This window comes from Sinocyclocheilus rhinocerous, unplaced genomic scaffold (genome assembly GCF_001515625.1).
Source record: "Sinocyclocheilus rhinocerous isolate Xijiao unplaced genomic scaffold, SAMN03320098_v1.1 scaffold864, whole genome shotgun sequence".
Taxonomy (NCBI): Eukaryota; Metazoa; Chordata; class Actinopteri; order Cypriniformes; family Cyprinidae; genus Sinocyclocheilus; species Sinocyclocheilus rhinocerous.
In genome coordinates this window covers 722,827-741,924 of record NW_015645567.1, presented here as the reverse complement: position 1 = coordinate 741,924, position 19,098 = coordinate 722,827, and the positions used below count along the sequence as shown (strand labels likewise).

The 19,098-nt window shown below is 34.9% G+C and overlaps 1 protein-coding gene across 1 annotated transcript in view; it reads left to right on the top strand.

The window, feature by feature from the left end:
- The window catches only part of LOC107706744 (cAMP-specific 3',5'-cyclic phosphodiesterase 4D-like), a 218,895-nt gene extending 201,217 nt beyond the window's left edge, over positions 1 to 17,678 (top strand). Inside the window, exons 10-17 of the mRNA XM_016510547.1 lie at positions 8,654 to 8,747; positions 8,853 to 9,028; positions 10,555 to 10,653; positions 10,912 to 11,076; positions 11,629 to 11,728; positions 13,083 to 13,217; positions 15,057 to 15,265; positions 16,419 to 17,678. Coding sequence (XP_016366033.1) covers positions 8,654 to 8,747; positions 8,853 to 9,028; positions 10,555 to 10,653; positions 10,912 to 11,076; positions 11,629 to 11,728; positions 13,083 to 13,217; positions 15,057 to 15,265; positions 16,419 to 16,892 — 1,452 coding nt within the window. The 3' untranslated portion in view covers positions 16,893 to 17,678. The remainder of the gene's footprint in view (positions 1 to 8,653; positions 8,748 to 8,852; positions 9,029 to 10,554; positions 10,654 to 10,911; positions 11,077 to 11,628; positions 11,729 to 13,082; positions 13,218 to 15,056; positions 15,266 to 16,418) is intronic.
- The last annotated feature ends 1,420 nt before the right edge of the window (positions 17,679 to 19,098 follow it).

The following is a 19,098-nucleotide window of genomic DNA, read 5'->3' as shown; positions in this document are numbered from 1 at the left end:
TTTTCTGAAATTAATTGCGATTAATCCCACCCAACATTAACGTTTTTAAATATACTTTTATTTTGCAATAATTTCACATTCAATCTTCAAATTAATGTAGAAACAACATAAAGACAGTATATTTTTAATATTTCTTTAATAGCATCTTTTTTTTATGACTGAAGGCGAGTATCACTGATACCAATACTACTGGTGTATCTATGAAATTGTTTTTTCCCCCCGAATATTGTACCATTGACTATAGCCATTCAGCATTACAGTATAATTTAGAGCTCTCAATCTGAACATTTATTAGACTTTAAAATAACAACTTCTAATTTAAGTGAATTTAAAACAATCTTCACATAAACCCATTATAATAAATGTCATATTTACCTGTGCCCTTCAGCAAGTACACAGAAATTGAATAAAGTTATCAAACACTAAATTCTAAATTATATATAGATGAATCCTTAAATCTACAAAAGTTATTGATTTGCTCTTTTTTCTTTTGTTCTTTGATGAACAGACATCACAGCAGCTTGGTTATTCGGTTATTTTGGATGCTTTAAGAACTGCCGCTGCTGAACATGATCCTGGATCTGACCCTATTGTCTCACAACCCTTTACCTTTTCAGACCCACTTCACCCTGCTCCAGGACACTTTTAAAACCACTGCATTTCAGAGACATGTTCTTAAATGTGACTCATATATGACAAATACTTACATGCATGCACAGTTTTAAGGCAGCGTTAATCACCTTTTTACCTATGCAGTGGTTGCCTATCATTTCAAATGGCTAGTTTTTTTTTAAGGTTTGTTTGCTTGTTATAGAGCAAATAACCAATAAATAAATTTGCTTAAAAGAAAAAAATCTAAATCTGAATCCATGAAAAATCATGCAATCAGTGCATCACTAATTAAAATACTAAATAAATGGCCTCAAATTGGAAGTACAGTCTTTTTCTATCAATTCTTCAGTAGGTAGATTTTGCATTTCATAAAGGCCGAGGTCAGGGATCTTGGGCTTGAAAAGGTTGGTGACCACTGGTGTAGGGCGATAGAATATACAAAAACCATTACGCCTGTGGAGATTCCCCACAAGGATAGTAAACCAGACATGTGTGTGTGTATATATATATATATATATATATATTACCCAAACACCTTCATATAATGAAATGTAAACATGTTTGCAACATCCCGTATTAGACAATGTTTACATGTAAATACAGGTGCATCTCAATAAATTAGAATGTCGTGGAAGCAAAAGGAGCCCCTACCAAGTATTGAGTACATGTACAGTATATGAACATACTTTCCAGAAGGCCAAGAATTCACTAAAAATGTTTTTTTTTTTATTGGTCTTATGAAGTATTCTAATTTGTTGAGAGAGTGAATTGGTGTTTTTTTTGTTAAATGTGAGCCAAAATCATCACAATTAAAAGAACCAAAGACTTAAACTACTTCAGTCTGTGTGCATTGAATTTATTTAATACACGAGTTTCACAATTTGAGTTGAATTATTGAAATAAATTAACTTTTCCACGACATTCTAATTTATTGAGATGCACCTGTATTCTTAAATCTATTATTTGTTCCTGCCAACTATTATAATTTCTTACAATCTGTGGGTATTATGCAAACTGTTTACAGTGACACCGATTATATAACCTCACCATATCATCAGACTTTATTGCTGAATAGACAGGAAGCACTCTTTGTTGAACTGGTTTTAGGTCAAACACTGTGCCGTCTTTAGTTGCTGTGTGGCTGCTTTCTGGCCCAAGACAAAAGAGTCCACCTTCAAGTTTCGATGATCTTTTGTAGATACAACTTAGTTCCCTCCTTCAATGTGTGTCTGTGTATTTTTTTCACCTGTTTTATCATCCAGCAGGTGAAAATGGTGCATCTGATAAATTAGTAGAGTAACAGCACACTCTCCTCAACATCACACATGATTTGAGGAATCATTCATACGTGCAGAAGGTGAATACTGTTGAAAACACCTAACGCTAAGAAGTAATATAGACACTTGTATGCAGCATATGCTTGTATATAGAGTCTCAAGGCTCAATGCTGATATAGAATGAGATGCTGCGTGTCTAAACTAGCCCAGGCATGACATCATGGCATCCTGACAGCGTATGTGAGGGTTTTAACATTCACACACAGCAGACAGGCTGCGATATGCACAACCAGACTCATGCTAGTGACGTAACTGCATCAGTGTCCTCATATTTATCACAATGTGCTTTAACATTTCAGGCCCAAATAAGTGTTTAGGCAGAGAGCCACTAAGATGCTGTAATGTTTGCTAGTGGACCTCATTAACCTTTAGGCTGGGTGTCTTTGTGCCGAATGTGGTACGTGTGCATCGTCTGCGCTGCCTCTCAGCCCACTGCAGGGCTCAATTTGTCTGCGTCGCCATGGCGACTGCAAGCATGTGGGATCCTGCACAAGCCTGTTTGTCTGCGCTGTGACCGGGAGGGCATGTTGTTGCTGTGTGTGTGTACTGTAGGTATTCTGTTCATCAGTATGCAGCGTGGCAGGCCTATGCCGGTGATTCTGGAGCATGCTCAGTACATTCAAAAACAAACCATAAAAACAGGCAGGAGAGACTGAGGGGCCGTGAAGGAGGGCTGCTTCTGATTGGTCCAGTGCGAACAAATGTAAAATGCCTTACGCACCTGATCATCATAATATGATGCGAAGAGATGCAAATGAAGATGCTGTTCAGAAATGAACTGCGTTCTGTAACAGCACAGCGCATCAAATGCAAATTTAAGTGTGTTATCTGATCTCTGGCTGCTTTATTGCATAACATATATTGTGTCTTGAAACATCGAATGATTCTAGAATGTACCATTTGACAGACTCTTTTACTGGTATCAATATTTATTTAGACACATAAAGAATCGCCAATGACTATGAAAACAATGAATCCAACATCAGCAACTAAATAATCCTATAATCCCTAAGGGCTCAAATTGAGAGGATTTAATGGATTTAAACAAACCCCTAACCTTAAGAATTAAACTACAGCATGAAACTTGTGCTGTTTGTGCTCCAGACATGAATGATTCTTCAAATTGTGTGTCTTGTTGAGGAGCGTGCTGTTACTTTACTAAATGATCCTACAAATTTAAATTCAAGGTTTGACTCGATCCATATCACAGAAGATCACAATATAAATATATTTTTATATAAAATTATATGAATATATACACACACACACACAAACATATATATATATACTATATATATATACATATATATATATACATATATACATACAGTATATATACAGCAAATCTGGATTTACCAAAGTATTCAAATTCCCTTCCATGAAAGCTCCTCAAACACCACACCCCGCGGCCAGAGGCCTGCCAGAGCCGAAGGGAAGAAAGACAGAAGGAAAATGAGACATATGGGTTATGGAGGGGGAGTTCGGCGTATGGGATGAGGGGTATCTGTGGCCAGTGGCTTTCTTGAATGATTTGGATCCTGCACGCGCAGTGTGGTGAAGCCTTTGGCGTCCCATTGGTCTTCTCTAAAGCAGCGACCGCAAAGCAAGAAACATTGAACGATATTCAAAGCGTCCACCGACGGCTTTAATCAAAGCCACACGAGGCCTGTGTGAGCTCAGCTAAAGGCCTCAGATCCAGCCAGAATTCACCAGACTACTTCACAGAAAACCACAGAGCTCTGTTTCCCTCACTAAAGAGAACAAACGGCCTTCCTGCATCACAGTACGGCCTTCATACAGCAACACAGACACATAATGCGCTGTTGTGTCCCACAATTTTGTGTCAACAATTTAAAATTCCTGCAACCAATGCAAAACCTGCACCAATGAGCCTTCATCAAATTTAGCCTTTGTGCACTTAAGCTGTTGGTTCATCCAGTTCCAGGATGCATTTAGTATCCGTCAGATCGGTTCGGAATTATGTGTTATTATGAGTGTGCATGTTGCCAATAAAACTTGACATGGTGATAATTAGATCTCCAGAAATAGCATTGCCTTCCTGATGACGAGCATGAAAGTCATCGCGGCAGATTTTGGGGTGTGGTCGTGGGGGGGTTTTCCCCCCATGTTTCCATCAACATGACACCAGCCTCAACCTGCATCAGACTCTTCCTATGGTGCGACCACACTGCTTCTAGTTAGCAGTAGTCTATAATTAATCATAATCCACTGTACTGTATGCCAGTGTTTCTTACAGGATCCTGTTTTGTGTACGGTTACTATGGTTCCATCATGTCACTCGCGCTACAGTATGACTAGTGGTGGCAGGTATGACCAGTATGATATTACCGTATATATAATACAGTAAGGTTTTTTTTGCTTGAAATCCAACACAAAAATGTTTTCTGTATGACGCTATATATTAAAAAAAAATAATAATAATTGAGATAAATAAATACTTTATTTTACTTTTTAAAATCTTTTTTATTTGACCAAAATATTAGATTAGATTAGATTAGATTGATCGATTGATTTTCTCGTCTTTTTTAATCTTTTTTTTTTTGTTTGCCGAAATATTAGATTTGATTGAGTGATTATTTATTTATTTAACATTTGAATTGAATATATTTTAAAATTGTAATTATTTTTAATTTACGTTCGCTTTTTAAAAATTCTTTATTTGTCCAAAATATCAAATTATTCATAAGAAATGAATGATAAGTCTGACAGCAGTGCAAAAACAGCTTCAAATTATGAAACATTTGAATTAAAATAAAAGACTCAAAGCTGTCAAACATTATAAACCTGATTGGATAAGCTCTGATCGATATATAGTTTGATTCAGACTGATTTATGAACCTTTTTAATAATAATAATTGAATGAATTCATTGAATTGAATTCAATGAGCTTCTCAAAGTGCGTTACATAGTAAATCACAACTATCACAATCATAACACAACTAGTAAAAATACATATAAACAAACAGTAAATAAGCATACATATCACAATCAACTAAAAGCAAACCAAAATAATGTTTCAGCTAAGATACCAAGTAACTTATTTTTGACAGATTCTTTCCACAAATGTCATTCTTTACTAATCAGACATAATTTATTGTTTAAGATGTACATTTTTATTGTCCAGTCTTTATATGCGGTGTCAGACATGCATTTATGCAACAAAATGTGTCTAAAATGTGATTTTATTATCAGATGAGTGCAGACATAATGATTGTAAAGGCCATGTTTTGTTCTTATTTTTATCGGAGTGTTGTTCAGTAGGTTATAGTAGGTTAGTAGGGAGTTCTTGGTTATACAAGAAAGAAAAACTGACATACACAGCGATTCTCTCAAGCTTTATTTCCTTGTTTATTATGAACCACATAATGTGTTGCTTTGCATAAAGAAATGCTTTGACGTAATACGCCACCACAGAGGCTTCATATTTCTCCTGATATTATAGTATCAATGCCGTATGGTAAAGGCTTCAGGTTCATATTCAAATCAGCCACAAACAAACCCGGCCGATGGCTATTGCTTTCATAAAAGAGCCCCTGATCTATCATTTGTTTTTCAAATGAGAACATCTCCCCTGGCCACATGAAAGCCTCGTGTTATGCTTGCATGGGGGCCGATATCTCCATATGAATGCTGGCGTATTGTTCCAGACATGAACATTTTATTTTCAGATCTCCGTTCTCTTCTCCAGTTTGCAAGTGTCATCAAAGACGCCCACTTCTGATTAGCCTTTGATTGGAGAATGGAAGTGGACGTTACCTGGGCCCTGTTTATCAGCATGTCAATATTTACACTCAAACAAGAGTTGGTTTTACAGTCTGAGAAGTTTAACTACTTCCTCTTTTTGACTGTCATGGATTTGAAATGAATTTGACACGTTTTCATGAACATCACATCAACCAGGCTGTGCTTTGGTATAGTGGCAGTTTTTCAGTGGCCAGGCCAGTAGCCTTATCAAATAAATCATTGGGCATTAAATATTTATTTGATCTAAAAATATTTTATTATTTGAGAAGATAACTATTTCAACCAAGATTTTTGAATATAATTTATGTATATTATGTATAAAATCCAGTTTAATCCATTTAATGCTTTTTTTTGTTTGTTTATTTGCTTACTTTTAATTGTACATATTTTTATCAATTTTATTTGATTAATTCATTTTAATTTTATTTATTTATTGCATTTGTTATGTAAGACTTTAAAGATGAGAAGTATTGTTTAGCCTGGCAAATATTTGTGATTCTAAAAAGTTAATCTTCCCTTAGGGTGAAAAAAAAAAAACATTTTGAGGTGACATTTAATCACAAATGAGAAGAAAAAAAACATTTAGCAAATAAATGAGCATTAAATATTTATTAAATCTAAAATTATTTGATTATTTCAGAAGATTTTTTTTTTTTTTTTTTAGAAATTATCCCCAAAAATGTTTCTGGGTTGAATTTCTGAATTTTGTTGAAAATGAAAATTTTATTGCATATGTTTTGAAAATCCAGTTTAATCCTTGTAAGACTTGATTTATTTACTTTTAATTGTACATATTTTATTTTTTAGCTATTTTATTCATTTATTTAATTTTTTTTAATTGTGACCCTGGAGCACAAAAGCAGTCTTAAGTCGCTGGGGTATATTTGCAGCAATAGCCAAAAATACATTGTATGGGTCAAAATTATCCATTTTTCCTTTATGCCAAAAATCATTAGGATATTAAGTAAAGATCATGTTCCATGAAGATATTTTGTAAATTTCCTACCGTAAATATATCAAAACTTAATTTTTGATTAGTAATATGCATTTGGACAACTTTAAAGGCAATTTTCTCTGTATTTGGATTTTTTTGCACCTTCAGATTCCAGATATTCAAATAGTTGTATCTCTACCAAATATTGTCCTATCCTAACAAACCATACATCAATGTAACGCTTTTATTTCAAAAAATTGACTCTTATGACTGGTTTTGTGGTCCAAGGTCACAATTTAGTTTATTGTATTTTAATATTTGAAAGAAGTATTAATTAAATATATAAAAATATTACATTTTTTATGTTATCATTGAAACACTGCTATGCAATTTTGACTCAGAGTGCATGAAAAAAAATATTTGAAAACAGAAATTGTTTATTATCCCTCAACATTGCAGTTAACGTTGATGTTAGAAATGACGCGAGAGGAAGCTCCTGCTTCTGATATATGCAAAATATCATCCGAATTATATCTGTCTATCAATACTTGATGAGATATTGTCGACAGATACACCACACAGGAGCCGGTCTCCTGCTCTCATGAGTCATCGGAGAACACTGCCGCTCTGCCGTATGATTTTACCAGGTACAAGGTGAGCTGTGAAAACACAGTCGTTCTCCAAGGCCTGCATCCTCCATCAGCGGATGACGGCGCTCCTGCCCCCATCTCTCCCTCTCAGTAATGAGCCGTGATTGGCTGTGTGGAGGGGCACGAGCAGCACCGATTATAGGAGCAGTCCCATATTTGGAAGGTGTTGAGCAGCCCAGCATCTTTCTCACGGCTCAGAAGAGCACAGCCAAGCCATGTCTGCCAGCCTCCGCACCTCCATCGCACCTCCACCTGATCCCCAGATGCAGTTTTTAGACTGAGCCCACAGAAGCATTTGCGTGGCATTGTCTGAAGGATTTAGGAGTGGTTCGTTTCTTGCTTTTGCGTGTTTTGGAGCTTTAACAAAGATGCCTGAAGCAAATTATTTACGCTCGGTCTCATGGGGATATATAAAGGTATGGCATCATGGTTTCTCTGAAGCTGATTTTATGTATCTGTAGTCTTGGATGTACGGGGATCCTTATTTAGTAGCTGAGAAGTAACAATCAATTTGGGCCTCTATGCATTTACTTATCTTTCATTCATTGAGGGTTTTGTGTCGTCATGAATTGATATATTCAAATAATGTGTGGTACACCACATCTAAATTATATGCAAATTAGCAGAGATGAATATTTTATAGTTTGGTGTGAGAAAACCCTTTCTGGAGTTTATTTGATCAGGTTTGAAGGCTTTAGGTTGATCTCTTCTAAACTGCCATATACAGATATTTTCAGTGTTAATGGTGTGTTGTTGTAAATCAGTGCATTTGTTATGTAAGACAGTAAAGATGAAAAGTATTTTTAGGGCTGGCAAATATATGTGATTAAACGATTCATCCTCCTTTAGAGTAAATCCGTCAAAAACATACTGAGGGACAGTTTCATCACAAATGAAAGGGGAAAAATTTATTATGTTTTGCATGAAGAAAAATGTGCCTGATTTCTAGATATGGCTATTTTTAGATCTGGTCTGGTTTTATTTGAAGGGTCTGAGGGCATCTGTTCTCACACTAATTAGAATAGAAGGTTACAGCTGATTGATTTTAAAATTCAGTTGATTGATTGATTTATTCATTGTCTTTGTGTCACCCAATCATGACGCATTACCATGACTGATTAAAACTTTTGTCCTATCTCTCTCTATCTATCTATCTCTCTCTCTCTCTCTCTCTCTATCTCTCTATCTCTATCTATCTCTCTATCTATCTCTATCTCTCTCTATCTCTCTATCTCTATCTCTATCTCTCTCTCTCTCTATCTCTATCTCTCTATCTCTCTCTCTCTCTATTCTATCTCTCTCTCTCTCTCTCTCTCTCTCTCTATCTCTCTCTCTCTCTCTCTCTCTCTGTGCAGTTCAAGCGGATGTTGAACAGGGAGTTAACGCACCTGTCTGAGATGAGCAGATCTGGTAACCAGGTCTCCGAGTACATCTCCAACACATTTTTAGGTAAACCATCAATCACAAAACATTCACACATTTGACTTGTGAGTGTTATGGTGAGGTTTGGAGCTCCAGCTCGCGTTCACGCTCTCCTCCCCATTGTTTCTCCAGACAAACAGCACGATGTGGAAATGCCCTCCCCGCAGACGCAGAAGGAGAAGGAGAAGAAGAAAAAGCCCATGTGTCAGATCAGCGGGGTGAAAAAACTCATGCACAGCACCAGCCTCACCAATTCCAACATCCCTCGCTTCGGGGTCAAGACGGAAACGGAAGACTCCTTAGCCAAGGTGAGCGGCGGTGATGCAGGACAGGCTTATTTGTGCTGGAGAGCTGCTTCAAACTCGGACAGAACCTCAATCATCTCAACTGAATGCTGATTGGATCTGATCAGAGACTCTTGTGGACCTTGACGAAAGGTCATTGGAGCTTTTCAGTCCGATGACGTAGATGGATGACATGCAATTGGAAAGATTTTGTACCCTGCTGAAAAGAGCAGCTTGGAGCAGCTTGAGTTTCCATGCTAGTTAGTGTCATGCTGTTCACCAGGAAGCTTGTCGACCGGCAGGTTTTTTAACCGAGAGCATATTGCTGGTTAAGCTAGTATTCATCAACACATTGATTGATTGATGAATGCATTCAGAAACACAACAAGCGGTGCTCTTTTCAGCAGGTCAATTTCCTCAAATGCATTGGTTATTTATAAAACGAGTCCTGAATCATTCCAGAACATTTTGTGGCTGTTTTAAAAGCCAAACCAACATTTATTATATTTATGCGTGTTGCAAATGGGTTTAGTCAAGTCACATTCATTTATATAGCACTTTATAATATACAAATTGTTTCAAAGCAGCTTCCCAGTAATAAACAAGAAAATAACAGTATTAGTTCTTCATTTATGAAACAAATACAAATGCAGCTGTACAGCAACCCTAAAAAAAGACAATAGTGTCATTATTCAGCTCAGTTTAGTTCAATATTGATTCAGTAACTGAATGCTGCAAAGCTATGAAGGAAACAGTATAGAAACTATAAAGCAGCTCTAGTGAAGACAATAGTGTTGTTATTCAGTTCAGTTTAGTTCAGTATTGATCCAAAACAGTGTCAGTGTTGCAGAGATCATCAATTATGAAGCAAACTCAATTCAGCTATAAAGCGGCTCTACAGAACAACCATTATTCAACTCAATTTAGTTCAGCGTTGATTTTTAGTTTATAATAGTGTAAGGTTTATGAAATTTTGAAACAAGTTTAATTCAGCTATGAGCAGCTCTACTGAAGACAACCGTCATTTATAGTGATGCACTGAAAGAAAAATTCTGGGCCAAAAATGATTTTTTAAAACTTAATTTAAAATAGGTTCTGCGTAATTGTATTAATATTAATTATTAATGCACTGAAATTTTTTTTTTTAAAAATTCTGGGCCAAAAATGATTTTTTAAAACTTAATTTAAAATAGGTTCTGCGTAATTGTATTAATATTAATTATTAATGCACTGAAATTTTTTTTTTTTTTTTTCAACCGAAATTGAAATTGGAGTTTTTTTTATTTAGCAGAAAACTGAAGCTGAAAATAAATTGTATTTATCAATTTTATTTAATAATAAATAAGTTGTAAAAACATTTAAATTGCACATAAAGAGCTTTTGTCAACTTTTCAATAACAGAATTTATGTTTTATGTTTTTAGCAAACCGAAAATTGCTATTTCGGCCAAAAAGTTTTGGTTGTCAAAATTTTGGTACTCCAAATTTTTTTTGGAGTGAAGTGGCATCACACACAATGGGACTGTCTAATGATTGGCTGCTGTGTTTCAGGAACTGGAGGACATAAACAAATGGGGCCTTAATGTTTTTAAAGTCACAGAGTTTTCAGGCAACAGGCCTTTAACAGTGATGATGTACACTATATTTCAGGTGAGCCCAAACATTCACCACTCACCTTTATTTACTTAACTAATAAAAGTCTTACTGTGCACAGTTCATCAGTGTTTTCATAACTTTCTTCACCTCTGATGTAACAGATGTCTGATGGACAGGGAAAAACAGTTTTAACCAATAATATCATAGCCTACTTTATATGATCCAATGAAATCCTGCATTATTTAACATGCTGTGTCACATGATGTTAAATGTGTTGCAAATGCATTTTCTTTCTGTTTTTCTCTCCCACAGGAAAGGGATTTACTCAAAACATTTAAAATTCCCTTGGACACTTTCATAACGTACCTGATGACCTTAGAAGACCATTATCATGCTGATGTTGCGTATCACAATAACATTCATGCTGCTGACGTCACCCAGTCCACACACGTGCTGCTCTCCACGCCTGCTCTGGAGGTGAGAGATGCCGTCAAAACAAGGCTTTCCTTGCCGTTTTAAAAATAAATGAGAACATTTGTGACCCTGGACCACAAAACCAGTTTTAAGTGTCAATTTTTCGAAACTGAGATTTATACATCATCTGAAAGCTGAATAAATAAGCTCTCCATTGATGTATGGTTTGTTAGTGGAACATGATCTTTACTTGATATCCTAATGATTTTTGGCATGAAAGAAAAATCGATAATTTTGACCCATACAATGTATTTTTGGCTATTGCTACAAATATACCTCAGCGACTTAAGACTGGTTTTGTGCTCCAGGGTCACATTTATGGAATAGGCGGTGGAAAATGGACACGCAACAGCTAAATTATGAGTTTTTTGATGCAACTAACCTTGACTAAGGTTATAAGTCGATTACAGGTAAAAAGCGTAGCATATGAGCCATTTAATTCACATTTGATTCAATATGACCTGGTGTGCTACTTGCTGGATTTCTAAAAAGGTTATGTGGTGAAGATAATGTCTGCTCTCACTCACCATACATCCACATGTTGTTCTCTTTCAGGCGGTTTTCACAGACCTTGAAATTCTCTCTGCCATTTTCGCCAGTGCTATTCACGACGTAGACCACCCGGGTGTCTCCAACCAGTTCCTTATTAACACCAGTAAGTGTGCTTTAGGAATATATGGTTTATTCAAAGCATATGATAACTAATACTAAAATTAACAAAACATTTGTGATGTGTTTGGTTGTTATTGGATTATGCCATAGAAAATAATAATAATAGTAAAGCTTTTAATTTTAGATGATTAAAAACATATGTCTGCAGTCATGCTTTTGGTGTAAATTTTTTAAGTTTAATTACCTAATTATTAAAATTTGGTTAAAAAAAATATATATAATTATAAAATGTGTAAACAACATAGTCTCATTAAGTGTGAAAATCTAATCCTCTATTATAATTATTTAAATTTCTATAATGTAATTATTGAAATTTACAAATATTATCTCATCGTTTAAATGTATGAATACAGTAATCTCAATTTTAATTGTCTAAATATAAGAATTTCTTTATTTACATTTCTATAATCTAATTATTTAAATGTACAAATATAATTATCTTATTATTTAAATGAATAAATCTAATAATCTTATTATTTAAATGTACAAATAAAATAAACTAATTTAAATGTGTAAATATAATAACCTAATTGTTTAAATGCATTAGTAATCTCTTTATTTAAATGTCTAAACATAGCAATCTAATTATGTAAATTTATAAATATAGTCTGATTATTTACATTTTTAAATATAATAATCCAATTACTTAAATGTCTAACTATAATAATGTAATTATGTAAATTTCAGTTTGGTGCAAAATTTGGTTAAAAAAAATTAATAGTTATGAAAGTTATGATGACTATTGTAATTAAGCCATAAGGTATGAAAGGCTTTGCCTTACTGGCTTTATAAAACTGTTACTAAATAATAATTTATATATATATATATATATATATTAAGAGCACAAATTTTAATTACAACATTATTTTAAGAAAATTCATCAAGCTATTCTTCCTCTAAAAGATCTAAAACTAGAATGCATTATTTGACCAATCAGCATCCATCCAATATATGTATTTAAACACCTAATAATGCCCTGAATGGCAGCTCAGGTTTGTATTGTAATGGACGGATCTATAAATTCAGTGAAATGGTTCAGAGCAGATCACTCAATCCCATCAGCTCAGAGACACAGACCAGCACACATCTGTCCTCAAATCCACGCAACCGCCGCTTACATAACTTTATTTTGTCATAAGCAGCACTGATGCGCCGATAGGACGGTTAAATGCGACTCAGGCCTCATGGTATTGTGTGTCTGTCTCTCCTGCGTCACGCTGTAATCTCTCACAGACAGTGATGGAGTCCTGCTGCTGTGCTGACACAACTGTTTGTCACGCTCATCTACAGATTAGCACAAGGTCACAAAGTTTGCCATGTTTTCTTCATGTTTGCAGACTCGGAGTTAGCCCTCATGTACAATGACTCGTCGGTGCTGGAAAACCATCATCTGGCAGTGGGCTTCAAACTCCTGCAGGAGGAGAACTGTGACATCTTCCAGAACCTGACCAAAAAACAGAGACAATCGCTGCGCAAGATGCCTTCATGACAACTGTGAGGGAGGTGAATTTTTTTATAACTCATCCGTTTATATTATATTAAGCCTTAAAGTTCTGCATAATTAAGGGCATGGCCACTTGAGTGACAGGTGGATTGCCGCTGCTGTCACCACCGTCGAGCTAGGTGGGAGTGGTTTCAACAAACATTTCCCGCCTCTTTGCCCATTTTCGATTATCCGGGAGTGACGCGCTGCCAAGATGTCGACAGCCGGCTCCGCCCACTTTGAGCTTCAAAAACGCTCTCCAGAAACCTACGGATGAAGTCACGGACACTACGTCCATGTTTTTATACAGTCTATGGTTTTGACGTAAACAAAATCTTCCCCGCATTGATTGTTCTCTTTTTCTGCAATATTTTGAATGAACAACGCAGCAGTGCCACATCTAGTGGGTTCAACTGGATAGGCTAACAAAAGCATTAAAACGCAATGACACTTACATCGTCGTCGCATTTCGTGCGCCACTGATAAGGCTGCCTGATGCACACACCTAAAATTCGAATGCAATGTTTTTGCATTCGAATGTGGATTTTTATTTTAAATTCGACGAATAGAATACAGTAGGCAGCCCTACTGTAAACTGTGGCTCTGTCAAAACATTGCTGAGTTTGTTCGAGCGGCCCAACACAGCCACTTCTGGCTCAGCCAATGGCGTGAATTGGGGGGCGGGACTGTGTGTTTTGTTGACCAGTGGTGTTTAAGAAACCCATTTGATTGTTATCATTTATTTGTTTAATCACAGTACTTTGGAAATTCATAGAACTTCTAAAACTACATAGTGAGATATTAAATAATATTTATCAGAATTACTTTCAAATCAGCTTTTTTTAAGACCTTTTTTTTCATTGTTCATAAATGTAAAAAGCTACATTTGACACTTTAAAAAAAAAACTTTTTTCTACATTTGACACATTATTTAAATTGTAAATTAAGAATACATTGGACATTCATAGAACTTCATAAACTTCAATGATTTAAATAATAAATAATTTTATAAAGAAGAGCGTTTTGTTTTATTTTATTCATGCAGATTTGTTTATATACATTTCTCAGCTGCATCTGATACACATGATTTAAATGGTAAATTAAGTAGAAACTATAAATTCATAGAACTTCAATAACTATCTAATTGGATAAAGTCATTTTTATTATTTATTTTTATTATGATACTGATTTGTTGTAAATATAAGATTATATTATATTAATTAATATATAATTTTTTAATAAGTTTGGTATTCAATGTTTTAATTATTTTTATTTGTAAATATTAGATGTAATTTTCTCAGCTCCATCTGACTCATTTTACATGAATTAAAGTGTAAATTAAGAATTAATTGGAAACTTATAGAACTTAACTGTCTAATGTGATACTCATTTGACTCATTTTACGTGATTTAAATGCTAAATTATGCAGAAATTGTAAATTCATAGAACTTCAATAATGATCTAATGGGATATTACATAAGTTTAACATTTTAACCTTAGTTTAACAATTTAATACTTTACCTCATTAAAAAAAAAAATTTATTAATTTTTTTTATTATGATACTGATTTGTTGTACATAAAGGATGACATTGAAATTGTAAAATAAGCTGAAATTATAACTTGTTAATTCATAGAATTTCAATAACTATCTAATGTTATATTAAATAAGATTAACATTTTAAACTTAGTTTAACATTTTAATACTTTACATCATTTACGATTTTTTTTTTTTTATGATACTGATTTGTTTTAATTATATGATGTAATTTTCTCAGCTGCATCTGACACATACCGTATTTAAATTGTAATTTAACACTGAATTTTCAGTTGAAGCGTGTGTTGATGTTCCTCAGGTGCTTCAGAACATGGTTCACTGTGCAGATCTCAGTAACCCTACCAAACCCCTGCAGCTGTACAGACAGTGGACGGACCGCATCATGGAGGAGTTCTTCAGTCAGGGCGACAGAGAGAGAGAGCGAGGGATGGAGATCAGCCCCATGTGTGACAAACACAACGCCTCTGTAGAGAAGTCTCAGGTAGGCTCATCAATTCCAAAAGGAACTATGGAAGCCTGTTTCTACCTCAGAGTCAAAATATTTATTTTACATTTTATCTCACAATTAACTGTTTAATTAATTGTGAGATAAAGTGTAAAATAAAAAAATAATGTTGCATTAGTTTTTGTATGTATATATATATATATATGTGTGTGTATATATATATATATATATATCTTTTTTTTTTTTTCTGATTAGCTTCAATTTATTTTTATTTTAGTTTTTGCACTCTAACTTCCATTTTTTTATTTATATTTTTGTATACATTTTTTATACAGATATAATATATAATATACAGATATTTTTCATAGATATATTTTGTATTTATTATTTTTATTGCCAAGGCAACATTTCTATTTTTTCATCTAATATTTCTATTTTATTTCAGCTTTATTATTAATGAAAATGATTTTTAATCATTTCAGTTTAAGTTAATTAATTTATTTTCAAATCAGTATTTTTATTAACTAAAACTGAAATGATTAAAAATCATTTTATAATCAATAATAATAAATCTGAAATAAAATAGAAATATTAGAATTTTTTTAACCTAAAGAAAAGCAAAATTAGAAATGTTGCTTTGGCAACTAATTGAAAGAAGTTCAAGAAATAAAACTTAATTTATTTATTTTCAAATCAGTATTTTTATTAAGTTTTATTTCTTGAACTTCTTTCAATTAGTTGCCAAAGCAACATTTCTAATTTTGCTTTTCTTTAGGTTAAAAAAATTCTAATATTTCTATTTTATTTCAGCTTTATTATTATTGATTATAAAATGATTTTTAATCATTTCAGTTTTAGTTAATAAAAATACTGATTTGAAAATAAATAAATAATTCAATTTTATTTCTTCAACTTATTTCAAAGCAACATTTCTAATTGTGCTTTTCTTTAGGTTAAAAAATTCTAATATTTCTATTTTATTTCAGCTTTATTTCAATTAATGAAAATCTTCTAGTTAACAATGAAAACACTGCTTTGTCAATGAAAAAATAATTTAAACTGCAAATACAGTATTCTATTTAGCAATTAATACTATAGAAATATGAATAAAATTAAATCAATCATCAACATTCCTCAATTTCTCGTTTGTATGCGAGTGTAATTCACACGGCCGTCTCTGTGTCTCCAGGTGGGCTTCATTGACTACATCGTGCACCCGCTGTGGGAGACGTGGGCCGACCTTGTACACCCGGACGCCCAGGACATCCTGGACACGTTAGAGGACAACAGAGAGTGGTACCAGAGCACCATCCCACAGAGCCCGTCGCCCGCTCCCGACCAGCCCGAGGAGGGCAGCCGCTCCGCCGGAGCAGACAAGTTCCAGTTTGAACTGACGCTGGAGGAGGACGGAGAATCGGACACGGAGAAAGACAGCGGCAGCCAGGCAGAGGAGGAGGAGGAGGAGGATGAAGAAGAGGAGGAGGACAACAGCTGTAGTGATTCTAAAACTCTCATCACACAGGACTCGGAATCCACAGAGATTCCAGAGGCGGAGGAGGGAATTTCAGAGGAGGTTTCCACGGAACCCAGCATGGTGGAGGAGGAGGAGGAAGAAGAGGAGGACGATGAAGAAGACGAGGAGGAGCAGCCGGCAGACACGTAGCAGCGCGTCTGGACGGCCCAAACTCGCTGCCACGATGGCAAAAAATGCAAGTATTTAATAACAGACAATGAAATTGAGTTCCAAAGTGCACGTTGCACTCCGAGACCTCGGCCACTCCTCTCTCTTTCTCTTTTCCGTCTCTCTACGAGCTGCCTGGAGACGAGAGGACACTAAGACTTAGGTAGGTTGTCGTTTTATTTGCACTCAGGAATAATATTTAGTCCTCTGTTTTTTCAATCTTGCTTTTGTTTGCCTTCGCCCTCCTCCTCCTCCTCCTCCTCTGTGATTCTCTGTGGACGACAGTGAGGAAATTTCCCGCACAAAGCAATGGGAGGAAAGACGTCAGCGGGATCGACGCAGGAACGCGTCTCCTTGGATTTCAAAGAGACCTTATTTTCTACGTTTTAAGTCTTCCTAAACTTTTGACTGAGAAAAATGTCACAAAAGACAAAAAAACAAACAGCCCAGCGCTGTCATGGCCTCTTCAATGATTTTGTACGGTATACATACAGATTTTTACATAGTTACTTTTTAAATAACAAAACAGCAGCTCTTGTGTTTTTGAGGAAACTTTGCGCGAAGGGTAACTTGCAAGTACGCGACGTGGGTCGTGTGTTCGCCACCATATACACATCAGAAGCTGTATTTACGTTGTTTTTTACTTCGTCAAACACTTTACCTCTAGTGAGTCTCTTAATACACCTACAGATGCTTGATGTGTGTTCAACTCATTTCTGGGGGGGGTTCTGTCTTGTTTCGGAGCAGTTAGTTCAGCTACACTGCACTTGAAGCCTGTAATATATATATATATATATATATAAAAGAATGAATGTGTATTAATATTAATGTGTTATCATGTATATTTGATGTATATTTTAATATATTTATGTTATATATATATATATATATATATATTCTTTATGCTTTAATATTAATGCGGATAATACAAATATTCATATACATTACAGGCACCAAGTAACGTGTTACCAAACATATGCCTTTAAGAACTTTATTATTGACTTTAGTCCTTTAATCACCAATCAAAAACTTTTTCTTTTTCTTTTTGGTTTTAAAGCAGTTCAGACTGACACAAACATCCTGTTCGGGCTTTGTAACTCCAGGTCAAGCTAAACTTCTTTCATGGCAACATCCTGTTATGGGTGTATCAGACATTCAGCCTCAAACCATTTATTCGAAGCACTTCTGTTAAGAGGACATCTGGAGATTTTATAGCATGTGAGACTCGTCAAAATTTTCGTTCCTTTTACCTTTTTCTTTTTCATCTGCAGGATCTCACACACCGAGCGCCTGAAACTAAAACCACAAACTCCCAAAAAACCACATCAGCGTGTAGGTCAGAGTATTTGTTGTACAATGCCTTTCACAATCACCTCTGTTTCCCCATCCCTCGTGTTTCATTAGAGATCTTCTCTTAGGGCTAGATGCAGTTTAGCGTCAAAATCCACATTCTCATTTCACACCAAAACTTCCCTCCCGCTCCGGACATGCACTATGCGACACGTGGCTTTTAATAAGGACTTATTTTTATCTGTATATGGTTTTAATTTATTGTTTGGCTTCTGTTTGAAAGCAGTACTGTAGACCATCAACTGTAGCATAGAGCGACTTGCAAGTTACTAGCCTCCTGTTTTTGGTCGTGTACATAGAACAAACTTTTCCAAATCTGTAGTTAATATAATACGCTCACAGAAACTTGAAACCTGGCTCGAGTAGTACTGAGTTTTATTTAAGTTTGTGCCATGATATTCTTTCCTCACCAGATGACCTTGCCTTATTATAGATCTTCTTTTTTCACTGTTTACAACGATGTATTTATTTTGCTGTATATATTGTAATGTTTGTTGTAAATGATGACAGATTCTAAACTTCATCTCAGATGGAGTTGCTCTATTTGGTAAACTCTTGTTGAGAGAATGTTTATTATTATAAATATTATCCAATGTAAAAACAAAAACAAAATGATGATACTACTAATAATAATATTCTGTATAAAAATGAGACGGTCACTTTTAAACGTGTGTTTCTGGAGATCTGGGGAAAGCCAAACCATTTGAGACGAGTCGCCACTGGCGTTTGGCCCCAGGGCTGTGCCTTAATTTAAAAACTCTCTTTATTTGTGTGTCCGTTTCGTCTCTTTACGTGTTTCGGAGAACGATGTCTGCTGCCAGGGTATCAGGGCATCTTA